The 22,332-nt window shown below is 37.5% G+C and overlaps 1 protein-coding gene across 1 annotated transcript in view; it reads left to right on the top strand.

The window, feature by feature from the left end:
- The window catches only part of CKAP2 (cytoskeleton associated protein 2), a 119,684-nt gene extending 105,794 nt beyond the window's left edge, over positions 1 to 13,890 (top strand). Inside the window, exons 7-8 of the mRNA XM_026454251.1 lie at positions 13,412 to 13,488; positions 13,779 to 13,890. Of these exons, the coding sequence (XP_026310036.1) occupies positions 13,412 to 13,488; positions 13,779 to 13,890 (189 nt within the window). The remainder of the gene's footprint in view (positions 1 to 13,411; positions 13,489 to 13,778) is intronic.
- The last annotated feature ends 8,442 nt before the right edge of the window (positions 13,891 to 22,332 follow it).

Raw genomic sequence — 22,332 nt, 5'->3', positions numbered from 1 at the left:
CTAATTTCACCTGTAAAGGTACACGCAGACTGAAAATGAAGGGACAGGAAAAGATATTCCAGGCAAACAGAAACCAAAAGTGAGCAGGGGTAGCCATACTTATATGAGATAAAACAGACTTTAAGTCAAACTGTATGAGGAGACAAAGATAGACATTTTATAATGATGAAAGGATCAACTTAGCAATAGGATATAATAATTGCAGATATATATGTACCCAACACTAGAGCACTCAGATAAACAAGGCAAATATTAGATCTAAAGGGAAAGACAGACTCCAATCCAGTAACAGTTGGGGTCTTTAATATCCCATAACACCTCACTCATAGCACTAGACAGATCATCTAGACAAAATCAACAAAGAAATGTCAGATTTCAGCTTATAGAGAGGAATAAGTTTTGATATTCTATAGCACTGTAGGATGACTACAGTTAATAATAATTTATTGTGTATTTTTAAATAGAGAGGCTCTTGAGTGTTCCCAGCACAAAGAATGATAAATATTTGAGATGATGGATATGCTGATTATCCTGATTTGATCATTACACATTGTACACAGGTACTGAGATATCACTCTCTACTTTATAAATATGAACAAGTATTATGTGTCAATTAAAATTTTGTTTAAAGAATGAAAAAAGAAATTTTTTTTTGAGACTATTTTTTTTGAGACGAAGTATCGCTGTGTTACTCAGGCTGGAGTGCAGTGGCGCAATCTCGGCTCCCTGCAAACTCTGCCTCCCAGGTTCATGCCATTCTCCTGCCTCAGCCTCCCAAGTAGCTGGGACTACAGGCACCCCACCCCCATGCCCGGCTAATTTTTTGTGTTTTTAGTAAAGATGGGGTTTCACCGTGTTAGCTAGGATAGTCTCAATCTCCTGACCTCGTGATCTGCCCGCCTCGGCCTCCCAAAGTGCTGGGATTATAGGCGTGAACCACTGTGCCCGGCTGTATGAAGCAGATTTTTTAAAAGAGAGAAAAGAAAATAACATGACTTGGCTGAATGGTCCCATGTGGTCTCTTATTCTCTAGTAGGCTACTTCAGGCCTGTTCACATGATGGCAGTGGCAAGAGTACCAGGAGCAGCAAGCAAAACAATGTAAATCCTCTTAAGGTCCAGGCTCAAAATTAGTATAATATTACTTCTATCCCATTTTATTGGACAATGCAAATTATACTACCAGTCTGGATTCAGAGTACAAAATAGACTCCAACTCCTGGTGGAAGGAATTGTAAAGAATCACGGCTGGTTTTTTTTTTTTTTTGAGATGAAGTCTCACTCTGTGGTCCAGGCTAGAGTGCAGTGGCGCAATCTTGGTTCCCTGGAAGCTCCACCTCCCGGGTTCACGCCATTCTCCTACCTCGGCCTCCCGAGCAGCTGGGACTACAGGTGCCCGCCACCACATCCAGCTAATTTTTTTGTATGTTTTTTTGTTTAGTAGTGATGGGGTTTCATCGTGTTAGCCAGGATGGTCTCGATCTCCTGACCTTGTGATCTGCCCGTCTCGGCCTCCCAAAGTGCTGGGATTACAGGCTTGAGCCACTGCATCCGGCCGAGATCCTAAATTATAGTGGCAGCATACTGCTTTAGGCTCCGTGGATGACTAAATTAATTTCAAACGTATAATGCTGTTTACTGTAAAATGCCAAGTGAAAGTCACTGTTTAATTTTATGTAATTTACAATACTTATTATACCTCACTAAAACTATAATTATCAAGGGCTGTCTTCGGTTGCCAAGAGGTGGAAGGAGTACCTCTCTGCAGCATGTTAGCTCAGGTGTGAACAGGAAAAGGCCGCAAGTTCAGCAACTTTTCAGAAAATGGCCTGGATCCCCAGCCTGAATCATCATCCCATGACTGGAGAATATGGACAGGTTATTTTATTAAGAAACTAATGATAAACCAAGGGCTATAGGAATTAAGAACAAGGACTAAAAGAGAAATGTTTAGAGTGAGCCAGTATGGCCAATTAAAAGCAGCTGCACTCCCCAGCACTCACAAAGAGGAATGAAAAGGGGCAGGTGAATTCAGCACCTTCAACTGAGATATCCAGGTTCTCACATTGGGACTGACTGGAAGAACAGCTCGCCCCATGGAGGAAGAAGAAAAGTGGTGAGAGGGTGCGATGGCCCAGCCAAGAGCAGCATGGAGCCAAAGGAACCCCCACTCCCAGCCAAGGGAAGCAGTGAGTGATTGTCCAACCCTGCTCAGGAGACAGTGCTTCTCCTATTGATCTTTGCAACCCATGGATCAGGGGATCCCCCTGTAAGCCCATGCCACCAGAGCTTTGTGTCTGATACACAGAGCTGTGTGGAGTCTCAGCAGATCAGCTGCTCGGGCACACACAGAAACCCAGGCATTTTACGTAATCTGGCCCCGAGATCCACAGCAAGTTGGGATATCTGTCCATACATATTTTGGAAAGGGGCTGAATCCAGGGAGCCAAGCAGCGTCATTCTGCCAACTCCACTTCCAGGCTATCTCACAAGTTAAGACCCAATGACTTGGAATCCTAATCAGCCAACAGCAGCAGGTTGGATTCCACCTCACATGGGTCTGAGTTCCCCAGGTGGTGGAGAGGGGCAGCCGGCATCACTGCAGTTCATAGACTCAGCCATTCCTGCCTGCCAGCTACGGAAAATACAGGTGGTCAGGAGGAGGAAGGGTTCCCTACAACGCAGCACACCTGCTCTACCAAAAAGCAGCCAGACTACTTCTTTGGATGGATCCCTGATCCCATATCTCCTGACTGGGTACGAACTCCCAACAGGGGTCTCCAGCCACTTCCTACAGGTGTATGTAGACTTGCTACAGGTCAGTATCCCCCTGGGATGGAGCTTCCAAAGGAAGGAGCTGGCTGCCATCTTTGCTGTTTCACAGCCTTCACTGGTAATACCCCCAGGTACACAGGAGAAAGTTAGGTGACTGGGGTCTGGAATGGACCCCCAGCAAACTGCAGAAGCACTATGGTAGAGTGGCCTGTTGAAAGAAATCAAACACAGAGAAAACAACAACAACTGCTCAAAGAAATCAGAGAAGACACACAAAAAAATGGAAAAACATCCCATGCTCATGGATGGGAAGAATCAATATCATGAAAATGCCCATACTGCCCAAAGTAATTTATAGATTCAATGCTATTCCTATTAAACTACTACTGAAATTCTTCACAGAATTAGAAAAAATATTTTAAAATTCATATGGAACAACAGAACAATAAAAGAGCCCAAATACCCAAGACAGTCCCAAGCAAAAAGAACAAAGCAGGTGGCTCCCACTACCCAACTTCAAACTATACTATACTATAGGGCTACAGTATCCAAAACAGCATGGTACTAGTACAAGAACAGATGTATAGACCAATGGAACAGAATAGAAAACTCAGAAATAAGACTTCACACCTACAACGATTTGATCTTTAACAAACTTGACAAAAACAAGCAATGGGAAAAGGACTCCCTATTTATTAAATGGTACTGGAGTGCTGGCTAGCCATATGTAGAAAATTGAAGCTGGACTTTTTCCTTACACCGTATCCAAAAATTAACTCCAGATGGATTAAAAACTTAAATGTAAAACCCCAAAATATAAAAACCCTAGAAGAAAATCTAGGCCATACCATTCAGGACATGGGCATGGGCAAAGATTTCATGATGAAAATGCCAAAAGCAATTACAACAAGTGTAAAAATTGACAAATGGGATCTAATTAAACTAAAGAGCTACAGAATGGGAGAAAATTTGTACAATCTATCTGTCTGACAAAGGTCTGATATTCAGATTCTACGAGGAACTTAAACAAATTTACAAGAAGAAAACACACAGCCCCATGAAAAAGTGGGCAAAGGATATGAACAGACACTTCTCAAAAGAAGACATACATGCAGTCAACAAAACTATGAAAGAAAAAAAAAAAAAGCTCAACATCACTGACCACTAAAGAAATGCAAACAAAACCACAATGAGATACCACCTCGTGCCAGTCAGAATGGCTATTATTAAAAAGTCTAAAAACAACAGATGCTGGCAAGGTTACAAAGAAAAAGAAATGCTTTTACACGGTTGGTGGGTGTGTAAATTAGTTCAACCATTGTAGAAGACAGTGTAGTAATTCCTCAGAGACATAGAGGCAGAAATAGTATTTGACCCAGCAATCCCATTACTGAGTATAGACCCAAAGGAATATAAATCACTGTCTCGTAAAGATACATACATGTGTATGTTCACTGCAGCAGTATTCACAATAGCAAAGACATGGAATCAACTTAAATGCCCATCAATGATAGATCAGATAAAGAAAATGTGGTACATAAACACCATGGTATACTGTACAGCCATAAAAAGGAACAACATTACATCCTTTGCAGAGACATGGATGGAACTGGAAGCTGTTATCCTCAGCAAACTACCACAGGAGCTGAAAACCAAACACTGCATGTTCTCACACATAAATGGGAGCTGAATAATAAGATCACATGGACACATGGTGGGGAACAATGCACAGTGGGGCCTGTCAGAAAGGAGGGGATGGGAGAGGGAGAGCCTCAGGAAGAATAGCTAATGGGTGCTGGGCTTAATATGTAGGGATGAGATGATCTGTGTAGCAAACCACCATGGCACATGTTTACCTATGTAACAAACCTGCATATCCTGCACATGTACCCCTGAACCTAAAATACATAATCACATTTTTATTGAGGTGTAGTAAATATGGTAAGTTGCACTAATCAAGTGTATATCTTGATGATATTATATATAAGTATATATGCATGTAACCAATGCCTCTGTCAACATATTGGTCTATGACTGATCTCCGATTAATTGTTGTAAAGATAGAAAATACCAAGATTCATGTTTTTCATATAGCTATCAATCCCTCCTGTACCATTTACTGTTAAGAGCATACTTTCCCCAATCAATTGCAGAGGTGTGTTTATTGCCAATCAAGTGAACATACATGTATAGGTTTGTTTCTCAGCTTTTTCTCCTTTTATTATGACTTGTCTATACTTAAGTCCAGATCACAGTTTTAAATATTATGGCTTTATAGTGAGTTTTGAAAACTTGTGTATAAGTCCCCCAACTTTGTACTTCTTAGTTTAAAAACTATTTTGGCTCTTCTAGATTTTTTTAATTTCCATGTACATTTTAGAATCATCTTGGCAATTTACACACACACACACACACACACACATGTAGTATTTTGACTTGGGCATTGACTACATTGCTTAATTTGGGGATAATTGACGTCTAAAAATATTGAGATTTCCAACTTATGAACATAATATATCTCTCTACTTATGTCTTCTTTGACTTCTTTTTGCAATGTTTGCAGTGTACAGGTTTTACACATTTTTTTTTTTAAGATGGAGTCTCGCTCTACTGCCCAGGCTGGAGTGCAGTGGCGCGATGTCCACTTACTGCAAGCTCCGCCTCCCGGGTTCGCACCATTCTCTTGCCTCAGCCTCCCAAGTAGCTGGGACCACAGGAGCCTGTCACCACGCCCGGCTAATTTTTTTTCTTTCTTTCTTTCTTTCTTTTTTTTTTTTGTATTTTAAGTAGAGACGGGGTTTCACGTGTTAGCCAGGATGGTCTCAATCTCCTGACCTCGTGATCTGCCCGCCTTGGCCTCCCAAAGTGCTGGGATTACAGGCATGAGCCACCACCCCTGGCCTACACATCTTTTGTTAGTTTTACTTCTAGGCATTTGATAAGTTTTTATGCTGTTTTAAATGATATTTGAATATCTTCATTTTCTAATTATTTGCTATTGGTATATAGGAACACACATAATTTTTGTATATTGACTTTTGTTTTTAAATTTTAAGCTCTGGGATACATGTGCTGAACGTGCAGGTTTGTTACATAGGTATACATGTGCCATGGTGGTTTGTGGCAGCTATCAACCCATCATCTAGGTTTTAAGTTCTGCATGCATTAGGTATTTGTCCTAATGCTCTCTTTCCCCTTTCCCCTGACCCCCGACAGGCCCTTTTCCCATCCCTGTGTCCATTCTCATTATTCAGCTCCCACTTCTGAGTGAGAACATGTGGTATCTGGTTTTCTGTTCCTGTGTTAGTTTGCTGAGGATGATGGTTTCCAGCTTCATCCATGTCCCTGCAAAGGGCATGAACTCATTCCTTTTTATGGCTGCACAGTACTCCATGGTGTGTCTGTGTGCCACATTTTCTTTATCCAGTCTATCATTGATGGGCATTTAGGTTGGTTCCAAGGCTTTGCTATTGTAAATAGTGCTACAATAAACATATGTGTACATATGTCTTTATAGTAGAATGATTTATAATCCTTTGGGTATATATCCAGTAATGAGATTGCTGGGTCAAATGGTATTTCTGGTTCTAGATCCTTGAGGAATCGCCACACTGTCTTCCACAATGGTTAAACTAATTTACACTCCAGCCAACAGTGTAAAAGTGTTCCTATTTCTCCACATCCTCTCCAGCATCTGTTGTCTCCAGACTTTTTAATGGTCTCCATTCTAACTGGCATGAGATGGTATCTCACTGTGGTTTTGATTGGCATTTCTCTAATGACCAGTGATGGTGAGCCTTTTTTGTATGCTTGTTGGCCGCATAAATGTCTTCTTTTGAGAAGTGTCTGTTCATGTCCTTCATCCACTTTTTGTTGTTGTTGTTGTTGTTGAGACAGAGTCTCGCTCTGTCGCCCAGGCTGAAGTGCAGTGGCCGGATCTCAGCTCACTGCAAGCTCCGCCTCCCAGGTTCCCGCCGTTCTCCTGCCTCAGCCTCCCGAGTAGCTGGGACTACAGGCGCCCGCCACCTAGCCCGGCTAGTTTTTTTCGTATTTTTTTGTAGAGACGGGGTTTCACCGTGTTAGCCAGGATGGTCTCGATCTCCTGACCTCGTGATCCGCCCGTCTCGGCCTCCCAAAGTGCTGGGATTACAGGCTTGAGCCACCGCGCCCGGCCCCTTCATCTACTTTTTGATGGGGTTGTTTATCTTCTTCTTGTAAATTTAAGTTCTTTGTAGATTTTGAATATTAGCCCTTTGTCAGATGGGTAGATTGCAAAAATTCTCTCCCATTCTGTAGGTTGCCTGTTCACTCTGATGATAGTTTCTTTTGCTGAGCAGAAGCTCTTTAGTTTAATTAGATCCCATTTGTCAATTTTGGCTGTTGTTGCAGTTGCTTTTGATGTTTTAGTCATGAAGTCTTTGCCCATGCCTGTGTCCTTAATGGTATTGCCCAGGTTTTCTTCTAGGGTTTTTATAGTTTTAGGTTAATGTTTAAGTCTTTAATCCATCTTGAGTTAATTTTTGCACAAGGTGGAAGGAAGTGGTCCAGTTTCTGTTTTCTGCATATGGCTAGTTTTCCCAGCACCACTGATTAAATAGGAAATCCTTTCCCCATTGTTTGTTTTTGTCAGGTTTGTTGAAGATCAGATGGTTGTAGATGTGTAGTGTTACTTCTGAGGTCTCTGTTCTGTTCCATTGGTCTATATATCTGTTTTGGCACTAGTACCATGCTGTTTTGGTTACTGTAGCCTTTTAGTGTAGTTTGAAGTCAGGCAGTGTGATGCCTCCAGCTTTGTTCTTTTTGCTTAGGATTGTCTTGGCTATATGAGCTCTTTTTTGGTTTCATATGAAATTTAAAGTAGTTTTTTCTAGTTCTGTGACAAAAGTCAATGGTAGTTTGATGGGAATAGTATTAAATCTATGAATTACTTTGGGCAGTATGGCCATTTTCACAATATTGATTCTTCCTATCCATGAGCATGGAATGTTTTTCTATTTGTTTGTTTAAGACAGGACCTTGCTCTGCCACCACAGGCTGGAGTGCAGTGGCATCTGGGCTCATGCAATTCACCCACCTCAGATTCCCATGTAGCTGGGACTAAAAGCATGCACCACCACACTTGGCTAATTTTTTTAAAATTAATTTTTGTAGACAGGGAGTCTCACTGGTCTCACTGGCCCAGGCTGGTCTCGAACTCCTGGTTTCAAGCAATCCTCCCACCTCAGCCTCCTGGAATTACAGATGTGAGCCACCACACTTGGCCTTGTATATTAACTTTATATCTAGCATCCCTCATAAATTCACACATTCATTTTAATAATTAATGTGTAGATTCCCTGGGATTTTATGTATACAATCATAAAGTTACTACTTTCTTCCCAGTTTTTATACTTTTTTTCTTTCCTTATTGAATTATCTAAGACTTTCACTGTAATATTGAATAGAAATGGTAAGAGGAGGCAGCTTTGCCTTATTCCCAAACTCAGGTGGAAGGAATTTTATACCTCGTTATTTGAAATGATGTTTGCTATAGGCTTTTGTAGTCATTCTTTACCAGATTAAGACAATCCATTTTATTTCTAGTTTGCTAAAAGTTTTGAATCATGAATTGGTGTTGAGTAGATTCTATATTTTTTCTGGATCTATCAAGGTAATAAAAATGTGTTTGTGTTTTTCCCTTACTGAGATTTTCAAATGTTAAACCAACCTTTTTTATTTTTGGAATAAACTCCCTTTGGTCTTAATGTACTATCTTTTTTATACATCACTAGATTCTGTTTGCTAATATTTTATTTAGAACTTTTCATCTATGTGCATGAGTGATACGAAACTTTCTTTCCTTGAAATGTCTTTATCTCCTGGTCTACAATTACCTTAGCTTTGGTGTCTTGGATAACTCCTATCTGCTGAACTCATCTTCATCCTCCATCAGGAAGAATATGATGGATATGTTTCAGGGTAATGGCAAAAGGAAAGAGCTAGAGTGGAATCTTACAAGTGCTTTTGCAGGCCTCTCCTTTGTGACATCCCATTGACCAAGTCAACTCACATAATAGAACCAAAATTTAGAGTGAAAGCGCACTACAAGGTGAAATGTGAAGGCTGGGATTCAGGAAAAGATGAAGAATTGGGACCACTGATGGAATCATTCTACCTTATTCTTAGGCAGGGAAGCATTTTTGTACATGCAGATAGTTTACAAGAAATAACTACTATATAGTCAGAAACGCAAGGCTTCAGCAGTTGTATAAAAATGCATTTGTTAAATACCCAAAGACCTTGAAGAGAAGGATCTCTTCACATCTCACCCAGGTTATGCTATTCCCAGCTAAGACATGATTCTACCACACCCTTGGCCAATTTTGAAAATTGTTTCCAACTATTTATTTGAGGTGGAATTACTTTTCCTCTCCCATCATGGGAACAGTCATGGAGTAACGTGACCAGGGTCCATTGGATGGGTCATGCCACTTGAGGGCAGCCATCCCCAAATTCCATCTTTATGGGTAAAGCATCGTTTGATTGCTAATATTGATTTTTAAAGCTGGTTGAGCTAATAACTGTGAGTTAATTATGGCATGTCTAAATTGAGTCAATTTTCTTTTAGTAGTTTTGGTGGTGCCTAATATCAATTTGGCAACACTTAATATTAGCTGGGGTATTTTTAAAAGCCAAAAACTTCACTTAGCATGTAAATCAAAACAAAGACATTACTATTTCCTTGTGGGGTGATCGCTAGACTATTGGTTTCTATCTGTTATTAAACTGTTATCTCCTTAGGGCATTGACAAAGTACTAATAGCTCACTGGTTTCTTTACCATTTTTAATCGGAGTATCCAAAAAGGAGGTAATAAATCATGTGTTTCAATAAACGTCACAAATCATGAGCCACCCAAAAAGTAAATCTACTGTCCATATTAATATTTAGTCTTTCATCTTGCCAGAGTGCAGCCCCAAATCTAAGCTACTAGTTCAGCTACCTGGACAGGCCGAGAATTAGGCCATGGAGCACTTCAGTCATTGCATGTTCAATGACAACAGCATATCCTGCGCTTGGAATGCCTTTGTCATTTTTGAGAACCATCCACAATGTATATTAAATCAAGGCTGACTAAAAGGTACATGATTCAAATCCGGGTATACTTAACTCCTGAGAGGATGCTAAACAGTCATGCGATTCCTCTTTATTCTTAAAAGAGAATAAATTTGCAGGGTTACATTTCGAACAATATTGAATATGCAAAGCGACCTTACAATTTCATAAGTGGTAAATTTACTAGTGGAGAAATGTCAGATGCTGCCTTGAAGTAGCAGAAACTTTAGAGATGTGAGACCCATAGAGTTAGTGGACACACAATCACTGTGGTGGAAGCATCAACAAGTTTGGCCACTGCTACCACTTCATGCAGGTACAGAGGGTGTACCTTTGCCTCCAAATCAAGGAATGTACTAAGATAGGCAGAGAGAAGAGTTGAACAGATTTAGGAAAACCCGAAGGTGGAGATTGTTGCAAGAAGGCTTTCACAGAGTAGCATTTTCTACTTTTGCATCACAAGGAAGTTGCATCAGAAATTATAAACTTAGTAAGCCCATGCAAAGGCTGAGCTATGAGATATACAATTACCTACAGTCCTGAAATCTTCTAAGCCATCTTTTAATTTCTGTTCTTGGTAGAATTGAATGCTCTTTATTCTGGTTGAAAACAGAAACTATCCATCTGGTGACAGCTTGTGACCAGAAAAACGTAGATTCTTGGCAGAGTTCACCTTTTCTCTAGATTCTTTATGTCCCTTTTCACCTTTGAGTAAGAGGTATTTGGAGCCTTCAGTAAACTACTTAGATCAGGAAACACAGCAGTAAATCATCAATATATTGAGTCTATATATATATATATATATAATTATTAAAAGTATATGTACACATATATAATTATAAAAAGTATATATACACACACACATATATATACGTGTGTATATATATATGTAATTTAATTTTAGACATTGAGAAAACTAGGAAGGGGATTCAGAAAATCCCTAAAGTTTAACCCTCTAGGGATATTTGTCTTCCCATGAAAAAGCAAATATTGCCTGTTTTTCTTTTTCTTTTCTTTTTTTTTTCTTTTCTGAGGTGGAATCTTGCTCTGTCACCCAGGCTAGAGTGCAGTGGTGCAATCTCGGTTCACTGCAACCTCCGCCTCCCAGCTTCAAGAGATTCTCCTGCCTCAGCCTCCCAAGTAGCTGGGATTACAGGCACCTGCCACCGTGCCTGGCTAATTTTTGTATTTTTAGTAGAGACTGGGTTTCACCATCTTGGCCAGACTGGTCTTGAACTCCTGACCTCAGGATCCACCAACCTCAGCCTCCCAAAGTGCTGGGATTACAGGTATGAGCCACCACACCCAGCCAGCTGTTTTTCTATATATGTATACTAAAGAAGACTGCACATAAATTACTGCATTGAGATATTTACTGGTTGAGAGAATGAAGAATACGACAGTATTCTAATGGTTGCATGATATTTCATTAGTGCTATGATTAACCTCTAATGTTGGACATTTAAGTGTCACTATTATCAATAATACAGCAACAAATATCTTTGCGCATAAGGCTTTTTCTTTACAGATTGTTAGGAGTGAACTTACCTAGTTAAAGAGAATGAGTATTTTTAGGGTTCTTAATATATATTGCCAAATCCTGAACTTACCTAGTTAAAGAGAATGAGTATTTTTAGGGTTCTTAATATATATTGCCAAATCCAAGAGCAATTGTATTATTGTATCAACAATAAATCAAAGTTTTTAATGTCATGTCTTATTTTGCCAGCATTGGATTTTCTCATTAAAAGAGAAAGGGCTAATTTCATAGGTGCAAAGGTCGTGTCACTGTTGTTTTGACTTCGTTATTGGCGACACTGAATATTTATGTAGGTTGTTAATCAGTTTGATTTTGTCTTTTATGGATTGTTTATGTCCTTGGCCCATTTATCTATAAGGTGAGGGAGTAATATTTAAGTTGTTGTTAATGAATTATTAATTTATTATCCTAGATATAGTCCCCAACAGTCCATTTTTCTGAAAAAAATTATTTTACCATATTGTTCATTATAGCATTTTTAAACAGAAATTTCAGAATTTTATGAAGTCAAACCCAAGGCTATTGATCTTCCATTGATTCAACACTTTTAGTTCTTCCTCATCCAAAGAATTGATTAAAATTCACTTAAGTTTCTCATAGATAGTTGTAGTTTTTAATATGTAATTTCTAAACCTATATGGATTTTATGTAAGAAAATTCATGAATTCTGAAGTATGTGAAATGTTTTATCCTTCCCCTCTGCCACTATGCAGATTCAGGGTGTTCATCTTTTGACTTATTATTTCCTCCTAACATAGATAACCAATTTAATAAATGGATGACTTCGATGCCTTAATTTTATTTTTCCTTAATATTAAGCCAGTAAACATTGTTCTGAGGCTCAATATTTCCTCAATATTAAGCCAGTAAACATTGTTCAAATACTAATCAGTTTTTGAAATTTTGTGTCATTTTTGTTGTTACACAGAGATAGATACATATGTGTGTGTATGTGTGTATGTTTCAGAAAGATATATTTCCTGAAAATATTGTTGGATTCATATAGTTATATTAACTATATTTCAAATAATAGCTACTATTTGTTTTTCATTGGAAAGGTTATACATACACACACACACACACACACACACACTCTTACCGGTACATATATATCTTCATTAAAAAACTAAGAGAACAGATGAGCCAAAAAAGTCTCCATATAGTTACCAGTTATTTATAAATTGATATAACATGTTTGTCTTTTTCTATCATGCATACACACACAATCGTACTGTAATACTTTTTGCATTTATTTGCTTACATAGTGCTTAGGTAGAATGTAATATTCAAATCACTATCTAAAAGACATACCTATTCAGAATTAATTTTAAATAAGAACCAATATGAATTAGATTTAAATAAGAATCACATTAACTGTGAATTAATGGTTTGGAACAAATTTACTTAAAGTTCGTTAACCATCTAATGTACTTTTCTGATAGCTTTATTTATTTATTTTTTTTTTTGAAACGGAGTCTTGCTCTGTCGCCCAGGCTGGAGTGCAGTGGCCGGATCTCAGCTCACTGCAAGCTCCGCCTCCCGGGTTTACGCCATTCTCCTGCCTCAGCCTCCCCAGTAGCTGGGACTACAGGCGCACGCCACTTCGCCCGGCTAGTTTTTTTTGTATTTTTAGTAGAGACGGGGTTTCACCGTGTTAGCCAGGATGGTCTCGATCTCCTGACCTTGTGATCCGCCCGTCTCGGCCTCCCAAAGTGCTGGGATTACAGGCTTGAGCCACCGCGCCCGGCCTTCTGATAGCTTTAAACAGTGTGTATTTACAATAGAGCTAATCTGAGTAGTCAAACACATATTTGTGGACTCTTTGAAAAACCACAGTGGATTAGAACTTGAAATTAGCATAGCCTTGTATTCCCTGAGTCTCCCCTAGAGGATGCTAGTGAGAGACAGAGTAATAGAAAGTAATAACCATTTTAGGTTCCTCCTAGGAAATGGCTTATGTTGGTGCCATGCAAATATGTAAAATATGTGTTTCTCTGTTTTAGGAAGTTGTACGGTTTCTAGACAAGAAACATCCAAACCACTATCAAGTCTACAATCTATGCAGTATGTACATTACTCTGTATATTTCTACTGTAGATAGAAAACAGATTACTGAATGTAAGAAGATGATTTTGTTTTTTACATTGCATTTAATCATAAGTATTTGGTGCTGGTGCAGAAGGCATTTAAAAATCCCCATCTTGGACTGGCCACATTTGGTAGAAGGAGTTAGCCCAGGAGCACAGAGTACCCTTATGAAGGAGGCAGCTCTGGCAGGACTAATGAGGCTGGAGTGGAGGCAAACCATTTTAGGGAAGATCTGTTCTGGCGATACTAGGCTTAGGAAAATCTGTCTCTTTTTCCTGCCAGATTGTGTTACGAGGACATAGACAATTTAACAAATGAGTCCCCTGACCCATTAGCAGTGGGTTATGATGAGAGCAGGGCCGCAGATGGGAAAAAAGCAAAAAAAACTCTTTAGAAAATAGGTCGCAACCCAGCTTACCACTCTGTCTTAATTTTTTTCTCTACCTGTATACTCAATAGACAGGGGGCAATCATTTTGGCCAGCTACATTTGCCTCTTGCGTGGTTTCTAACTACCCTGCAATAATGTAATGAATAATCTGCTAGAAAGTTAAAAATTACGCCTATTAAACCAAAGTAAGTTGAGTTTAGGTGATGTGAGATGGATAATCCACTACTATCCTTATGTTTTTGAGACCCTTAAGTTTATTTTATTTAGAGCAGCAGGAGCAAGTTGGAAAGCTCCTTTTGAAATGGATAGGGAATTTCTAATAAGATATTTTATATGATTCATAACTTCATTTACTGTGTTATTGTATAGAGAGATATGACATACATGTTATTTATTTTAGGTGAAAGAGCTTATGATCCTAAGCACTTCCATAATAGGGTCAGTAGAATCATAATTGATGATCATAATGTCCCCACTCTATGGTAAGTTTTATGCTACGTTGACTATCAGAAGGGGGCTAAATATATTGGGCTTGATTTTTTGAAAATATTTTAATTCAACTAAAAGTCCTAAACTTGAAATCAGGGAGATGGTAGCATTCTCCAAGGAAGCAGAGGAGTGGCTGGCTCAAGATCCTGAAAACATCATAGTGATTCACTGTAAAGGAGGCAAAGGTAATAACGTTTTCCTTTTTATTCTTCCTGTTCTAAAGACATGTAAATACATGTAAAGCACAAGAACAAGATATGTGTTGCTATTAAGTGTTAGTAATTGTTAGCATTTAAAAACATTAGCTCTAAGACTGAAAGAAGGGAAGGAGAAAGAAAAGGAGAGGAGCAAGAGTAGGAGATAGGGAGAGGATAAGGAAGGGAAGGAAAAAAGAACTAAGGAGGGTTGAGCATATTTTCCCTTGTTTTTCTACTGTTTGGATATCTTTATTTTTTGTTTGTTAGTTTGTATCTCTGAAAATACCAAGTCTTTAATTTTGGAGTGTCAGAGTACTTTTATTTAAGGCTGCTATTTTTATTTTTAAATTAACAAAAAGTATATTTATGGCATACAACATGATGTTTTGATATATGTAAACATTGTAAAATGGCTAAATCAACCTAATTAACATATGCAATGCTCCACATACTTCTTACTTTTTTGTGGTGAGAACATTTAAATTGCATTCTCTCAGTAATTTTCAAGTCTATATTATCATTAACTATGGTCACCATGTTGTACAATAAATTTCCTGAACTTGTTCTTCCTGTCTAAATGAAATTTTGCATCCTTTAACTGACATCTCCACAATCCCTCCTTTTTGTTCTCCCCAGCCCCTGGTAACCACCATTCTACTCTCTGCTTCTACGAATTTGACTTTTTTAGAGTCCACAAATAAGTTAGACATCCAATATTTGTCTTTCTATGCCTGGCTTAACATAACGGTCTCCAGTTTCATCCTTATTATCTCAAGTGATAGGATATCCTCTAAGGTTGAATAGTATGTTCTTATTTATATATAGCAGATATTCTTTATCCGTTCATCCAGACATTTAGATTGACTCCATAGCTTGGCTATTATGAATAAGGCTGCAGTGAACATGGGCGTGCAGATTTCATTTCCTTTGGATATATACCCAGAAGTGGAATCTCCAAATCATATGGTAGTTCTATTTTTAGTTTTTTGAGGAATCCCCATGCTGTTTTCCATAATAACTACTAATTTACACTCACACCAACAGTGTACAAGAGGGTTCTCTTTCCTCTACATCCTCACCAACTCTTCTTTTGTCTTTTTGTTAATCACCATCCTAACAGGTATGAGGATATCTCTTTGTGGTTTTAATTTGCCTTTCCTGATGATTAATGATGTTGAGCATTTTTTCATGTACCTCCAGGCCATTCATATGTCTTCTTTTGAGAAATATCTTTTCAGGTTCTTTGCCCATTTTTTAGGCAAGTAACTTGTTCTCTTGCTATTGTGTTGTTTGAGTTCCTTTTTTAAAAAAAAAAAATATTACCCTGTTCTTGAATATATGCTTTGCAGGTATTTTCTCCCATTCTGGAGGTTGTCTCTTTATAATTGTTTCTTTTGCTGTGCAAAAGCTTTTCAGTTTGATACAATGTCATTTGTCTATTTTTTCTTTTCTTGCCTATGCTTTTCAGTCATATCCAAAAAATTTTGGCCCAGACCTATGTCAAGAAGCTTTTCCCCTATGTTTTCTTCTAGTAGTTTTCCAATTTCAAGTTTCACAGTTACGTCTTTACTTTGAGTTGATTTTTGTATACTGGGTGAGATAAGGTGCAATTTCATTCTTCAGCAAGTGGATATCCAGTTTCCCCAGTATTGTTTGTTGAAGAGACTGCCCTTTCCTCATCGTGGATTCTTGGCACCTTTGTCAAAGATCAGCTGAAAAATGGGTGGATTTACTCTGGGCTTTCTATTCTGTTCCATTGGTCTATATATCTGTTTTTATTTAAGGTTGTTCTTAAACTTGGTGAGAATCTTTTAGATTAAGGGAACCAACACAGAGATGCTATTTCAAAAATTATACTGGACTTTTTCTAGTGTAATGATACAAAGAAGTTTATATTGGTGGGGTTAAAATGGGGGGAAAAGCCACTTGTAAAACCAAACAAGTTAAGTTCAGTTAGATTTTCTTTCATTCAGGTTTAGGCTTTGAATAATCATGTAAGGATATTTCACAATTTTTGACAAACATGAAGAATTACATTCTTAGAGAGCCGTAAAACCATTTTTATATCAAATTCCAGGAAAACATAACACTGTAAACTGACTTATATGATTCAGTAAAATGAAGTTTTAGTCTTATTGAAAACTAGTTTCAAGCCCATTAGTTAATGTACAGGTTCAGTGTTTAGCTCTACAGGTTTGACTATTCGGTATAAACTGGCGATTTACAATACCATAGTTAAATTAAGAAGATAGAGGTTGAATCACTTGAAGTTGGCATTTTTTTAACCATCTTTTGGTTTAAAAATGGCCATTTCATATTGCCCAAACTAAAACGTTATTATTCAAGCAGTAGCATCAGTTTTCTATTAACTAATGCTAATTCCTTGCTTGAAGGATTTCAGATTTGACTTTTTTCTAAAAACTTTTGCTGAGAAGGGGTTTGCATAATATAAGTGTTCACTTAATATTTTGTTGATTTTTGGGGGGTTGTTTGGAGAATATCCAGCTGGTATGCACCAGAGAAGCCTTTTTTTAAAAACGTTCATTCATATTATTCTTGCTGTCTTCTGATTGGTTGCTGCCTGCAGGTTACCAGTAGTATCATGATAGTAGAAATATTTTATTATTGATTTATAGGAGTTCTTTAAAGAATCTGAATGTCAATTTCTCTAAGTATTGCAAGTATATTCTCCCACTGTGTTTTTTTAAAATTTGATTGTGATTTATTTTGTCGTATAAAAGTTTGTAAATTTTTGTTTTGTTTTGAGACACGGTCTCGTTCTGTCACCCAGACTGGAGTAGAACGGCTCAATCTTGGCTCATTGCAGCCTCAACCTCCCTGTACTCAAGTGATCGTCCCGCCTCAACTCCTCTGAGTAGGTGGGATTACAGGCATGCGCCACCACACCTGGGTAATTTTCATATTTTTTGTATAGACAGGCTCTCCCTATATTGCCCAGACTGGTCTTGAACTCCTGGACTCAAATGTTCCACCCGCCTCAGTTTCCCAAAGTGCTGGGATTACAGGTGTGAGCCATTGTGCTGGAAAGAAGTTTGTAATTTTGAATGTAGTAAAATGTGTTAGTCTATGTGTGTGTATGTATTTCATGCTTTTCTGACATGTTTAAGAAATTCACCCCTACACTGAGGTAGTAAAGATATTCTACATTTCTTCAAAAATCTTCAAGGTGCATTTTTAATATTTGGGTCTTCAATCTAATTGAAATTTGGGGGAAGTTTTTTTTCATGTGGATAGCCAGTGGTCCTAACACCATCAATTGCATGCTATTTTGTTCTCCATTTATTTGTAATTCTTCTCAATCATATACCAAGTTTCTACAAATATTCAAAATTGTTTCTAAGTTCTCTATATCACACTTTTGTAATTATTGTAGCTTTATATTGTAGTTTGATAAAGGCAGAATTGTCTTGCTCTTTTTGGAACGTTATTCATACATTAAATTTTAAAATAATTTTATCAAGTTCCAATATAAAATACATTTAGGATTTTCATTGGAGCTACATTGAATTTATAGAGTAACTTGAGAGAACTGACAACTTTATGATATTAAGTTATACATGTGATTGATCTTGTTCATTCTTTAATAATATTTTATATTTTCTTCATCATGACTTTGCATATATTTTGTGACTGCAAATGGAATCTCTTTTTTTTTTCTTTTACATTTGGATTTTTTCCAATTTTTACTATGATAAATAATGCTGCTTTTTTTTTTTTGGACAGAGTCTCACTCTGTCACTCAGGTTGGAGTGCAGTGGTACCATCTTGGCGCACTGCAACCTCAGCCTCCCAGGTTCAAGCAATTCTTTTCCCTCAGCCTCTGGAGTAGCTGGGATTACAGGCACCTGCCACCATGCCTGGCTGTTTTGTATTTTTAGTGGAGACAGGCTTTCACCATGTTGGCCGGGCTGGTCTCGAACTCCTGACCTCAAGTGATCTGCCTACCATGGCCTCCCAAAGAGCTTACGGGGGTATTACAGGGGTAAGCCACGGCGCCTGGCCCAATAATGCTGCTTTTAAAAATGCACGTTTCTTTTTGCATATGTGACCATATTTTTGTTGGGTATATACCTCAGACTGAAATGGTTCTGTCTTAGGGTAATTAATCTTGAACTTTATTTGATAATGTCACCTGTTTCTAAAACAGTTGTACCAATTTTCACTCCGCTGCTATTGTACACTCAAAACATTCCATATCTTCCCCAATACTTGCAATTCTGAGTATTTTTATTTTTAGCCATTGGGTGTTTGTGTGATGGCATATTATGGTGGTGTTCATTGCATTTCTGTAATTACTAATAAGATTGAGGAAGTTTTCTTAAGGTTATTAAATATTTGGATATCCTTTTTTGTAAAGTAACTATTAAATTTTCTTACCCATTTTTCTCCTGGATTATTTGTCTTTTTTCTCTTGATTTGCAGTTTTTTATATATTCTGATTTCCATTCTGTTATTGGTCATATGTGTATTTCAAGAAACCTTTTCTTTTGGTGGAGTCTTTTGGATTTTGTAGATATAGAATCATATCGTTGATGAAGAGAGATAGTTTGTCTTCCTATTTTCCTATTTGGATGCCTTTTTTTCTTTCTTTTGCCTAATTGCTATGACAAAGACTTTTACTACTATGTTAAATAGGAGTGGTGAGATTTAGGCATCCTTGTCTTGTCCCACTTCACAAGGGGAAGCATCCAGCTTTTGCCTGTTATAATGTTGGCTGTGGGTTCATAATAGAAGGCTCTATTTTGAAGTGTATTCCTTTAATGCCTCGTTTCTTGAGTGTTTTTGTCAAGAAGGATGTTGAATTATATCAAAAGGTGTTTTTGCATCTATTGAGATGATCATGTGGTTTCTGTGTGGTGATTCACATTTATTGATTTGCATATGCTGAACCTTGCATCCTTGGAATGAAGCGTACTTGATCATGGTGAATTAACTTTTTGATGTGCTCTTGGATTCAGTTTGCTGGTATTTTGTTAACGATTTTTGTGCCTATCTTCATCACTGAGATTAGCCTTTAGTTTTCTTTTTTTTAAATTGTGTGTTTGCCAGGTTTTGGTTTCAGGGTGATGCTGGCTTCACAGAATGAATTAGGGAAGAATCCCTCCTGGACTTTTTGGAATAGTTACAGTAGAACTGATACCAGTTCTTCTTTGTATATGTAATATAATTCATCTGTGAATACATCTGATCTAGGACTCTTTTGGTTGGCGGGTTTTAACTTATGGATTCAATTTTGGAGCTTGTTACTGGTCTGGTCAGGGTTTCAATTTCTTTCTGATTCAATCTTGGGAAGTTCTGTGTTGCCAGGAATTTATTCATTTCCTCCAGGTTATCTAGTGTGTGTGCATAGAGCTGTTCATAATAGTCTCTTGAGGACCTTTTGTATTTCTGTGGGATTGGTTGTAATGTCATCTTTGTTATTTCTGATTGTGCTTATCCAGATCTTCTTTCTTTTTCTTTGTTAATCTAGCCAGCAATCTATCAATTTTGTTCATCTTTTCAAAGAAATGACTTGGTTTCTTTGAATCTTTGTTTTAATTTTGGGGTCTGAATTTTGTTTAGTTTTGCTCTGATTTTAGTTATTGTTTTTCTTCTGCTAGGTTTGGGGTTCTTGTTTTTCTGATTTCTCTAGGTGTGATGTTACATTATTAATTTGAGATTTTACTAGCTTGTTGAGATACACATTTAGCACCATAAACTTTCCTATTAATACTGCTTTTGCTGCATCCCAGAGATTTTGGTATGTTGTGTTTCTGTTTTCATTTATTTCAAATAATTTTTTTTGATTTCTACCTTAATTTTTTCATTTGCCCAAAAGTCATTCAGGTGCAAGTTGTTTCATTTCCAAGAAATTGTTTGGTTTTTAGAGATCTTCTTGGTACTGATTTCTATTTTTATTCAACTGTGGTCCAAAAAAATGGTTGGCATGATTTAAACATTTTTTAAAATTTATTGAGGCTTGCCTCATGGTGGAACATGTGGTTGATCTTGGAATATGTTTGGTGTACAAATGAGAAGAATGTATATTCTGTAGTTGATGAGTGAGGTGTTCTTTAGGTGCCTATTACGTCCAATTGGTCAAGTGTTGAATTTACGTCCATAATTTCTCATTAGTGTTCTATCTGAATGATCTGTCTAATGCTGTCAGTGGGGTGTTGAAGTCTGCTGACTATTATTATGTGGCTAAGTCTTTTCGTAGGTCTAGAAGTGCCTGTTTTATTAACCTGGGTGATCCAATGTTAGGTGCATATATATTTAGGATAGCTATTGTTGAATTGAACCCCTTATCATTATGTAATGCCCTTCTTTGTCCTTTTTTACTATTGCTGGTTTAAAGCCTGTTTTATCTGTTTTGGGAATAGTGATCCCTGCTCTTTTTGGTGTTTTGTTTGTGTGAGAGATCTTTCTCCAACCCTTTACTTTGAACCTGTTGGTGGTGTTACATGTGAGATGGTGTCTTGAAGACAGCAGACGGATGAGTTTTGTTTTTTTATCCAACTTTCCACTCTGTGACTTTTAAGTGGTGTGTTTAGACTATTTACATTCAAGGTTAATATTGACATGTGAGCTTTTGACCATATCATGACATTGTTAGCTGGTTGCTTTATACTTTCTGTAGTATTGCTGTTTTATAGGGTCTGTGAGGTATGTACTTAAGTGTGCTTTTATGACAGCAGGTATCATTCTTTCATTTCCCTGTTTAGAACTCCCTTAAGGATCTCTTGTAGGACTGGTCTAGTTTTAATGAATTCTCATGGCACTTGCTTCTCTGGAAAAAGAATCTTTATTTGTCCTTCACTCATGAAGCTTAGTTTGGCAGGATAAGAAACTCTTGATTATAATTTATTTTCTTTAAGAATTCTGAAAATAGACCTTTCCAGTCTCTCCTGATTTTTAAGGTTTCTGCTGAGAAGTCTGCTGTTACCCTGATTGGATTCCTTTTTTATGTGATCTGGCCTTAGGATTTTTTCTTTAATGTTGACCTTGGACAGTCTGGTATATGCCTTGGTAATGTTTTTTATAGTATCTTGCAGGTGTTCTCTGGCTTTACTGTATCTGGATGTCTACCTTTCTAGCAAGATTCAGGAAATTTTCTTGAATCATTGCATCAAATATGTTTTCCAGGTTGTTTTCTTTTTCTCCTTCTCTCTAGGGAATGCCAGTAATTTGTAGGTTTGATCACTTCACATAATCTCATATTTCTCAAAGACTTTCTTCACTTTTTAAAAATATTTTTTCTTTATTTTTGTCTGACTGCATTAGTTCAAAAGACCAGTCTTCAAGCTCTGAGATTATGTCCTCTACTTGGGCCAGTCTATTGATAAATCTTTCCATTGTATTTTGAAATCCTTAAGTGAGTTTTTTTTTATTTCCAGAAGTTCTGACTGATTTATTTTTAAGATGTTTATCTCTTCCTTCATTTGCTGAATTGATTTAGAAGTTTCTTTTGGTGATTTCAACCTTGAATCTCATTGAGCTTCCTTGGAACCCATGCTTTGAATTCTTTATTGTCATTTCCGAGTTTTCATTTTGGTAGAAAGCATTGCCAGAGAGCTAGTGTGATCCTTTGGTGGTGTCACTACATGCAGGTTTTTCATGGTGCCAGAATTCTTGCACTGCTTCTTCTCATCTGGAGATGCTAGCACTTCTAATTTTTGTAATTGTTTTTATGTGGGTAGGATTTTTTCTTTTTCTTTTCTTTCCTGTATTATTATTATTATTATTATTATTTTCTTCTT

The sequence above is a fragment of the Piliocolobus tephrosceles genome, chromosome X (assembly GCF_002776525.5).
Source record: "Piliocolobus tephrosceles isolate RC106 chromosome X, ASM277652v3, whole genome shotgun sequence".
NCBI classification, from domain to species: domain Eukaryota; kingdom Metazoa; phylum Chordata; class Mammalia; order Primates; family Cercopithecidae; genus Piliocolobus; species Piliocolobus tephrosceles.
The sequence above is the reverse complement of the archived record's forward strand: the minus strand, read 5'-3'. Positions and strand labels throughout refer to the sequence as shown.